The following is a 10054-nucleotide window of genomic DNA, read 5'->3' on the forward strand; positions in this document are numbered from 1 at the left end:
CAGAGGGAGCATGGAAATACAGTACTAAGAACTTTACCCTGAGCCCTGTTGTCCTGTTTCTTGCTCTATGTACCCCACTGTGTTCAGTGGTGGTGCTGCATTCTATCCAGAACCTACCGTTGTGCCATCCTTGGCCTACACTTTAAAATTATGGAGGTTCTGGGATGGTGGTGTTTAGCAGGATGTCTGGGAAAGAGTTCTTTCTTAAGGTTGGTCCTTGATGGCATTTAAAAACATTGGAAAGTAAGCCATATACCTTAAATTTCACAGTTCCGTGGATTTTAGTCTATTCTAGAAGTTGTGATGGCATTTTCTAACCACCAGCTTGTCATAAGGTACTATTTGGTGGTAGCTGATTTAATGATTCTTTGGAGTTCTTCCAATTGTATCTTCTTTGTCTGAAAAATTCTCAGGTGTTCTAAAGAATCAGTGATTGGAATTAAAACTTAAATGCAGAAGTGGTTGTAATGTTTGCTGTCCTCCACCCATAGCACATGTACCAATGTATGCTTTCTCTCTCTGTCTTGTCATGATTTTCATTTTATTAAGGAGAAAATATACTGGAAGTAAATTATGAGATAGGTTGTAGGTCATGGTACAGAAATAACTTGAAAAACTACAAATAACTTTATTATACAAATAATAATAGAAAAATTATGAAATATGAATTTAAAGGATGGTTACAGTTAACACTTTGGTTTATATAATTTTAGACTTTTCTATGCATGTATACTCATATATATACAAACATATGTATACATGTGTACTCATACAAGTGTGTATTGTTTCTTTTTATAGGAATGGGATGATACCATATACTTTTATGTTACCTGTAAATTTGGTGATAGAACAGGCATACTATCAACAACGTATAGATGAATAACGTTTTTAATGACTCCATTGTAGTCTTTTGATAGATCATGATTGATTAATCACACGCCTATTGTTCCTATATTTTTAAAGTCTAAACAAACATGATTTGAGTGTCTTCATAGACATATCTTTGGGTTCTTAACTGATTATTTCAGGATAAGTAAAAATGGTGTTTAGCTTTTCAATTTGATGTCCTAAATTTTTTTATTTGTTGAAAATTTGAACTTCTGGTATAGTAAATGCCTGCTTATGCCATATTTCTTTTCTTTCAACAGTTTTTGCTCATTTGTTGTTAGTTGAGTGGTTTACGTTTTTAGAGTCCGCTTTAGCCATTTCTGCTCTGGTTGTCTGGCTGGTCAGTGGCAGAGAGGAGCAGTTGAGCTGGACCTGGCTCAGGAACATTTAAGATAGATGCAGAGTTAGAGAGCAGGAAGAGATGGAAGAGCAGAAAGATTGAGAATGTCGTCTTGCTTTCTTTTCTGCTTTTCCTTCTGCTGACCAGACCCCAGCTTGTCACCCCTTCTGGTGGAGCTACTAGGGGCCTGCCCACTGTATTCAGCCCAGCTGTGTTTGGTTAAGGTACACATGCTGTGCTCTTCTATGGAGCCTTCATTCAGAATTGGCTACCAACATTTAAATTAGGGGCGCTTTCATGGAACATTTTGGGTTGTCCGGGGGGAAAATGGGATCTGAAAACACTAGGTATAAATGCCCAGAGATTGCTGGCCAGGGCACAAATCCTTCTCTCTTATCACAGTCACTCCCACCCCCTGTTTTGTGTCCCCCCACAGCTCGGCTGATTTGCAGAGGCTATCTTTCATCTTGATGGTAGTGTTGGGCACGCCTGCTTTAAGGAGGGGATTTCTTCCGTGTCATGAGTGCTCCACATGTTGTGCTGACCCACGTAGCGGACAGTCGTGATTACTAACTTGTCTCAAAGATGAAAATTCTAAAGAGAGTAGGCAAGAATTATAGGTATTCTCTTAGCGCACTTTTGGAAACAGTATTGTAAAGGTGAAGGGGATAGATCTTACTTTTTGCCTTTTGATCCTGCAGTGAAGACTGCAGTTAGACTTTTGTACTGCTAGGTGGCACTCCTGCGTTGAAGTGAGACTGGCTGAGAACAGCTCTGAGTCCGCTTTCTAATACCACTAAGTATGTGAAGCAGTGGAACATGAGATAGAGGGTTTTGTTTTTTGTAACGTTTCATTGAATGCATAGATTGGTGAGGGTTTTCTTTGTTTTTAACTTTATGCCATTTATTCTTCCTAATTGTGTACATTTTTCTGGTTATCTCTGTGGCATTATAAAATACTTTAAACCTCAGTGGCTTCAAACAGCAATGGTCATTGATTTTGCCATGAACCTGCAGTTTGGTGAGGCTGCAGGGGCAGGTCTTGCCAGATTCTGTGTGTGTTGGGGGTTGGCTCAGCGGGGCTAGAGGATCCACTGGTGATAGAGCCACGTTTCTGGCCAGTGATGCTGACTGTCAGCCAGGAACTCAGCCAAAACAGTGGGCCGGGGCCTCGGACCCCCTCCATCTGGACCTCTTCACCAGCTGGAGCTTCCTCAGACCATGTCAGCTGCATCTGAGGTAGATATTCCAAGGGTCAGGATATGGAAACGACAGTCTCGTAAGACCTGGCACAGTGTCACTTCCTCAGTCATAGAGCTCACCTGGCTCAAGGGAAGGGGACATGGACGCCACTTCTGGATTGGGAGGAGAATCAAAGAATATGCGGCTAGCTGTCTTTAACTTGCCAGAGTAATTTATGCTCACAATGGGAAAACTGAAAAAGGAATAAAATACAAAGAAGAAAACGAACAGCTGTATCCTTGCTTAAAACATTGCCTGATACAGTGAAATAATAGCGATCATTGCTTTTATTATTTTAAATTGCCTTGTTTATTTTTTTTCTTCACATATATGCATTTTCTCCAAAATTGAGGTTATACCTGATGTAGAGTCGTGTTCTGCCTTTTTAAGATGTAACACGTTCTTGGTATTTTTACATACTGTTAAATATTCTTGGGTCTATTATTGTAGTTGATTTGAGGTAAATGATACAGATATATCACTTCATTTTCCTGCTGAGGAAGAGCCCCGGAGAAGTTGTGAGATCTGGAGGGTGATTCTCAGGGTCTGACTGCATTAGTCCCAGCTGTGGAATCTTGAGCAGGTAGTGACTTCTGCTTGTGGTCAGTTTCGTCCGTTGTGAGGTAAGGATGGTGGTGGGACTGTGCTCAGGTGATGATCGGGCATGTACAACAGCTGACACAGTGCCAGGGGCAAAGTGAGCTTGTAGTCTGTGTTTGCTCTGGTTATTCTGTGGGTCATAGGATTTGTTCTGGCACTTGAGTTTACATTTACCTTTATCTGTGGTGCATCCACTATACGTCATGAAGCCTTCTCTCCTTTCCCTTATAGAGAGTGGTGGCATGAAGCTCAAAAAAATAAGAAGATAAGACCTAACCCTTATGATACCAAAGTGAAAAAAAAATTACGCAAGCTGCAGCTCACACCTGGCTTCCCCAATCCAGCTGTTGCGGATGCTTACCTCAAACCTGTGGTGGATGATTCCAGGGGATCGTTTCTGTGGGGGAAACCAGATCTGGACAAAATTAGAGAGTATCCTTTTACTCCTTAAAAGGTAAAGGACTACTGAGCCAAATATGTGTTTTCTTTTGAGTCGTAGGGAACATCAACTTGGATCAGCTTTTTCTTCATACTCTGTTTATCTAAGATGTTCTTTTTTTTTTTTGTTTTTTGGGGGTGGTAAAGTAACAGAATTTGTCATCTTAACATTTTAAGCATACCATTCAGTGGCATTAAATACATTCACATTATTGTGCAACAATCACTAGTCACCAAATCCATCCCCGTTCTTTTCATCTGAAAAGAGTTGAAGCTTGAGATCCATTAACAACTCCCCCTCCCATCCCTTTCCCTCCCCTCGGCCCCTAGCAACTACAAGTCTACCTCCTGTCTCCATGGTTTTGACTAGTGAGTGCCTTCTATGAGTGGAATCATTCAGTATTGGTCCTTTTGTATCTGGCTTATTTCACTGAGCACTAAGTCCTCAAGGCTCGTCCATGCCAAAGTATAGGTCAGAATGTCCTTCCTCTTTAAGGCTGAATAATATTCCATTGTGTGGATATGCTATATTTTGCTTATCTGTTCATCTCTTGGTGGATACTTGGGTTGCTTCCATGTTTTAGCTATTATGAATAATTCCTTTAAAGAGGATCTTTATTTGAAATAGGTAGTGATGAGCATTCATAGATACAACCATATAATTATTCATCCTGAAAGAATAGAAAAGAGTATTAGTTTTGTTCTTTATTCTTATTTATATGTTCCTTTCTGCATATTTAGTTAACTATCTGGATAGATAATTAAATGTTTGCTGTAGTATTAGCCTAACTATCAAAGAAATATGTATCATATCTGTAAACCTGTTTTTGTTTTAGGTTAACCTTTTTTCCTAGTAATGAGCCTCTGATATCTTAAAATGAGAGTTGGGTATGTTTTATCTTAGAGGACACTGAACAGGAGACAGGGCCATGTGATTATGTTGCAGTAATTGTTTTGTCATTCTGTTCTCTTACTACTTTATTCTTTATAAATATGAAAATCTTTAGAGATACAGGGAATGAAATTATGGGTGAGTTCTTTGCAACTTTTTATTTATCACTTGTTTAAATATCTTTAAAAACATGTAGAAGCCTTAACTGCCTGCATATTTTGTCAGCGTTATTTTGGCTGGAATAGGACGAAGACAGATGAGTCTCTGTTTCCAGTATTAAAGCAACTGAACGCCCAGCAGGTAATCATGGCAGCTCTTTCCCCAAGTTCAGGGTAAGGAGTGAATGTAGAAAAGCTGTCAGTGTCAGCTCTTAAAGACTGGTTGGTTACTCTTTTATTTTAGGGCTCATAACATACATTTAAAGATTTTTACACTTTAGATAAGGGAATGGAGGAAAACAGAAAAAGGGGAAACTGCACCTTATCTTCATTTCTCAATTTCACTCTTACGGCTGGACTTTGGGGACTGTGAGTGTTCATTTTGACTTTGAAAAAACCAGGCTAATAATGGATTGCTCACTGAGGTGTTTACAGTTGACTATTTTAATTTTTCAGAGCTATTTGCATTTCAAAAAAAGTCTAGGAAGTATTTAGTCCAAAGCAATCCTGATCATTAAATTCTATCCAAGTACAAATGTTCTTGTTCTATAAATGAATCATCACTGTGGCACATTGGCAGGAGAGATTTTTGGGGGAGAGATGAGGCCTTTGTATGGCCCTCAGTTCTGTGGGTGGGTAGGTAATCATGTCTTGCTTTACCTGTGAGTATGTTTCTACCCATGCAGAAAACTGTTCCTGCCCCAGGGACAGCCTCCAAAATATATGTACAGGTTAACCACTTAGTAGAAATGAGACCATATTCTATAGGATACCTATATTTAAACCTATTGTCATTAGGTTTGTTTAATTTTGAAAACACTGAGCTGGACGGCCTTTTCTTTTCTTTTTTTTTTTTTTTTTAAAGATTTTATTTATTTACTCATGAGAGACACACAGAGAGAGAGAGAGAGAGAGAGAGGCAGAGACACAGGCAGAGGGAGAAGCAGGCTTCATGCAGGGAGCCTGATGTGGGACTCGATCCTGGGTCTCCAGGATCACGCCCTAGACTGAAGGCAGCGCTAAACCGCTGACCACCCAGGCTGCCCTGGACAGCCTTTCTGAAAAAAGACGGCCTTTCTGAAGAAAGTCTCTTGTTGCTTAATTGATGACTTTCTATAATGCAGACATTTATGCCAAAGGCAAGGAAAGCTTATTGGCTTTGTGACTAACTACTCCTTAATTTCAAATAAATTTTGTTGGAATATGTTTCTTCCTTTACATTATAGAAGTTAACATATATATAAAAAAAGAAGTTAATATAAATTTATTTCCCCAAAATTAGAAAATGAAAAAAAGTGAATTGAAATGATCCATTATTTATTTTCTCTCACACAAATATTAACATTTAGGTTTATTCTCTTTTATTCCCCACCCCTCGCTTCTCACATATATTTGTTATCATACATAAATACAATTTGATATTTCTAACCCCCCCTCATACTTATTAACCAAAGACTTTTTTTTCTGTATATTGCATGGTTTTTGTCATTTCAAATGACCAGATGACATTGCCTCAAAGAAATTTCACTTATTGGTTCAGTTCAGATTATCAGGTTTTCATAAATAATGCTGTGATCAACATTAGGCATAAAACTTCTCCCACAGGTAACTATTATTTTAATAATGTCTTCCTAAAATTGGATTCCTAAACAAAGGGCATGACCATTTCCCATGGTCCCCAGTAGGTAGTACTATGTGGTTGCCTCCTCAACATACTGAATGATGGCGATGTTTTTAAGAGAAGGGAAGAGTGGAATTTAGAAACAGACTCCTGAGGCTGTGCTATTCCAAAAGAAGATGGCATCTTTGGCTACTGAAAAACACACGACTGTCTTTGAGTACCTGGGAAGGGGCTACTTAGTTAGCTATGGACAGAGGGCTCAGATAGAGGTGATGCAATATTGCTTCAAGTGTGATCTAGAAAATAAAATTTTGCTGCCGTAAATCCTGTGGGAGAGATTTGGCTTTTGAGAGATAAGGAATTCACATTCTCTGAAAGAGTCCTCCAAAGCTAGTGACCAAGGTGAAGCTCTTTGGTTTGCTTCAGAAAGTTGACTGACTCGCCTGATTTTTTTTTTTTTATTATTTCATTTCATTTTTAGACGCAGCTCCGAATTGATTCTTTCTTTAGATTAGCTCAACAGGAGAGACAAGATGCTAAGGGTATTAGGAGCCAGAGACTTAACAGAGCTGTGACATGTATGCTGAGAAAAGAGCGAGAAGCAGCAGCCAGCGAAATAGAAGCAGTGTCTGTTGCCATGGAGAATGATTTTGAGTTCCCTGATAAGGCAAAAGGAAAAACCCAGAAGAGAAGCATCGTAAATAAATGGAAAGAGTCATCAAGCCCGAAAAAAAAGAGGCTTTCAGATTCCAAGCAAGAGAGAAGTTGTGGTGGGTTTTTTGTGGGGGCCTGCCTCTCGCCATCATCTGGGACCTCTTCAGGCGAGGACACGGAGTGTGGGTCTTCGGTGAACATGCGCTGCAGGGGAGCAGCCCTGGAGTCACCTGCCAGTCACCCAGGTTTGCAGAGTGCAGTGACGCCTGCTCCTGTCAGGGACCAAGGTGCAACCACCAGCAGCTCCAGTGACGATGATGGTGGGGGGCCAGTGCCAGTACTGGTGACTGCCAGATCTGTGTTTGGGAAGAGAAAGAGGAAACTGAGAGGTATAAGAGGAAAAAAGAGAAAAAGCTAATTTAAGTCCATGTGTTCCCCATCATCAGGTACAACTAACATTTTGTAATGAATTTGTTGTGAGGAAATAATACAATTAAAAGTATTTGCAAACTTTTTGTATTGTGTGGTTTTTAAAAATATGGATGCAAAACTGGACATTTATTTTTCCGACATGTTACATCTTTCTAGCATTTACATGTCATTGAATATTTCCCTGTATTCAGTCTTTGCTCATGTTTCTATTATCCTACAACGTCTGATGCTTTCTGACAGCATTAACAAAAAGGAAGTGTTTCTGTTAATCAGTAGTCACTGTCAGTCTGCATTCCCTCTGACTTTCTGACCCAGACGAGAAGAAATACACCCTTATTTCTTATTCCATAACAGTGACCATTTCCCACAACTACATGAAGTCCTGCCCCCTGCTGCGTCCCATTTTTCCTGGGGGTCCACTTAAAAGAATAGCAGGAGGGAACCTCACTGCTGCAACACACTTTGAAGAGTATGTTTGCTGTAGTGAGATAATTAGGGAACCTAAATGGGGTACATGATACCCCCCTTGAGTATTAACCAAATACAGGAACCTCTGTTCCAGAATATTTGCCTTTTAAAATACTTGGGTTGTGTTGAGCTGACTTCTGCCTGAATGGCTGTGGGGGCTCAGGGCCATGGCTGGACTGGTGTAGGTGGGCCATTGTTAGGAGAGGCTTTCGGAGGATGGTCATTGTTGACAGAAATGGTCCTTCTGAGTGGCTTAGCCTAGATTAGTTTATTATTGCTCCGGCCGCTGCTCACCCCACAGCGACTCCCAAAGTTCTGATTGCCTACAGTTACATCAGTCTGAGGAGAGTATTGCCAATTACCTTGAGCTTTGGTTCTGTGGCCTTCGGAGGTACCATCTCCCCAAGTCTGTGTCTTTCCTCAAATCTTTGATGTTTTCCATCTTGACTGATTTTCTTCCCTCCACTTTCAAATAATTGAAAGTCTTCACCCCAGTGAATACTAAGTACAGATACCTTTCAGCAACCTCTTACTGACTGCTGGATGCTTTTTTTTTTCTTTTTTTATTTTTTTTTCTCTTTTTTAAAAGATTTCATTTATTTACTTGACAGCACAAGCAGGGGGCATGGCAGAAGGAGAAGCACACTCCCCACTGAGCAGGGAGTCCTATGCGGGACTTGATCCCAAGACTCTGGGTCATGACCTGAGCCAAAGGCAGACACTTAATCCACTGAGCCACCCAGACCCCTTGGATGCTTTTTTTTAAGACTTTAATTTATATTGAGTTTTTAGCCCAACTTCTCAGATACTTGGTCTATAGCTGTACTTTTCCTTGCTTATCATTGGTTCTTTCCTAATTTGAAGTATCTCCTCTGCTTCTGATCAGTCTTCTCTAGCAGCTTTTTCTAGAGTTGACAAGGACATCCATGTAAATAAACTCAGATCTTTTTTTAGTGCTTCTTTTCTCTGGAGGTATTTGAAGCAGAACACTTATTTGGGGGGATGAGGTAGGGAGACATTACCTTTTTCATATTCTCATTTCTCAAAGCTACTTGAGAAGAGTTTTCTGCATATATGTTTGTAGGTAGTACTTTTGTTTAATTTTGTTGTCTTTAATAGATAATTTACATTTGTTTTGTACTATAGTAGTTGGGGTGAAGGCTAAGCTGCTATAGCAAAGAGGGTTCATATATAGTGGCATACATAAGCTGGACCGTTATTTATCTCCTACTCAACAGGCTGGCTAGTCTGAGCTGGTGAGGCAGCTGCCCACCATGAGGTCATTCAGGGTCCCAGGTTCAGTCATCCCCTAGGTTGTTGTCTTGTTTGAATGGTCTAGGTGCCTGCTATATCTGCATTTCGACCTGTGGAAGAGGAAAGAGCAAAAGCCCTGGCAAGCAGAATGTCTTTTGCTGAGGACATTCTGAATGTCCTTTGTCCTCCACTGTTGAGCTGAACTGAGCAAATTCTTCAGAATATACTAGAAATACTCAGAAATGTAAGCTCTACCAGGAAGAGGAATAATGGATATACAGCTTATGTTGTAAATATGCTATTTATAGACATTTTATATTCTTTTTTTTCCTCCTAACCTTCTGACCAAGACATGTCCTTTTGCAAGTGAAGAAACAAGCTTGGAGATACTGCCTTTACCAAATTCAACCATCTAGTAGGAAAGTGTAACCTGAACCCAAATCTTTTTTCCCCCAAATCTCCTAATTTGAAATTTAGGGTGATAGTTTACCTCTGAAATAGGTTGCCTGTTTAAAACCATCAGCAGCAAAACAAATTTATTACTATTCAAAGTGAGTTGGTATATACAGGTATGTTGTAGGATAACCATCATATACTTTTTCTATAAAATTATTTTCAGCTTACTAATCCTTTCTTCAACTTTCTCTACATTTGCTGTTAAACTCATCTATTGAGTTTTTTATTTTGTGTATTATATTTTCAGTTCTGTTCTTTTGACTAATTTTTATAGATTCTTGTTCTTTGGTGTAATTCTTGTCATCTATTCTTTGAATATCGTCATCGCGGTTACTTTAAAGTCTATATTAAACAGCTCCAATACCTGGGTTACCTGTAGGTTTCTTTCTGTTGTCTGTTTCTTGGTATGATTAGTAAACTTTGAGTGAATGCTTGGACGTTGTGTATAAAAAATTATAGATGATGTGGATCTTTCTCTGCAGAGGATTCCAGAAGGTATTCTGGCTGGCAGCACAGGGAAGATCTGACTATAATCAGGACCGGGTGGATTCAAGGCTGTTTTGCTGTCTTTGTAAGATTCCATCTTCTAGTTTCTCTCCATTACTAAAAAA

At 39.6% G+C, this 10054-nt stretch overlaps 1 protein-coding gene across 2 annotated transcripts in view; it reads left to right on the forward strand.

Annotated features, from left to right (window-relative positions):
• Positions 1–7346, forward strand: part of ERCC5 (ERCC excision repair 5, endonuclease) — a 33815-nt gene extending 26469 nt beyond the window's left edge. Inside the window, exons 13-15 of one of the 2 annotated variants that reach the window (XM_055335608.1) lie at positions 3302–3502; positions 4616–4700; positions 6661–7346. In XM_055335608.1, coding sequence (XP_055191583.1) covers positions 3302–3502; positions 4616–4700; positions 6661–7251 — 877 coding nt within the window. In that variant the 3' untranslated portion in view covers positions 7252–7346. The remainder of the gene's footprint in view (positions 1–3301; positions 3503–4615; positions 4701–6660) is intronic. The other variant, XM_055335607.1, reaches the window with a different exon arrangement.
• Positions 7347–10054: the final 2708 nt, after the last annotated feature.

This window comes from Nyctereutes procyonoides, unplaced genomic scaffold (genome assembly GCF_905146905.1).
Source record: "Nyctereutes procyonoides isolate TBG_1078 unplaced genomic scaffold, NYPRO_anot_genome, whole genome shotgun sequence".
In the NCBI taxonomy this organism is placed as follows: Eukaryota; Metazoa; Chordata; class Mammalia; order Carnivora; family Canidae; genus Nyctereutes; species Nyctereutes procyonoides.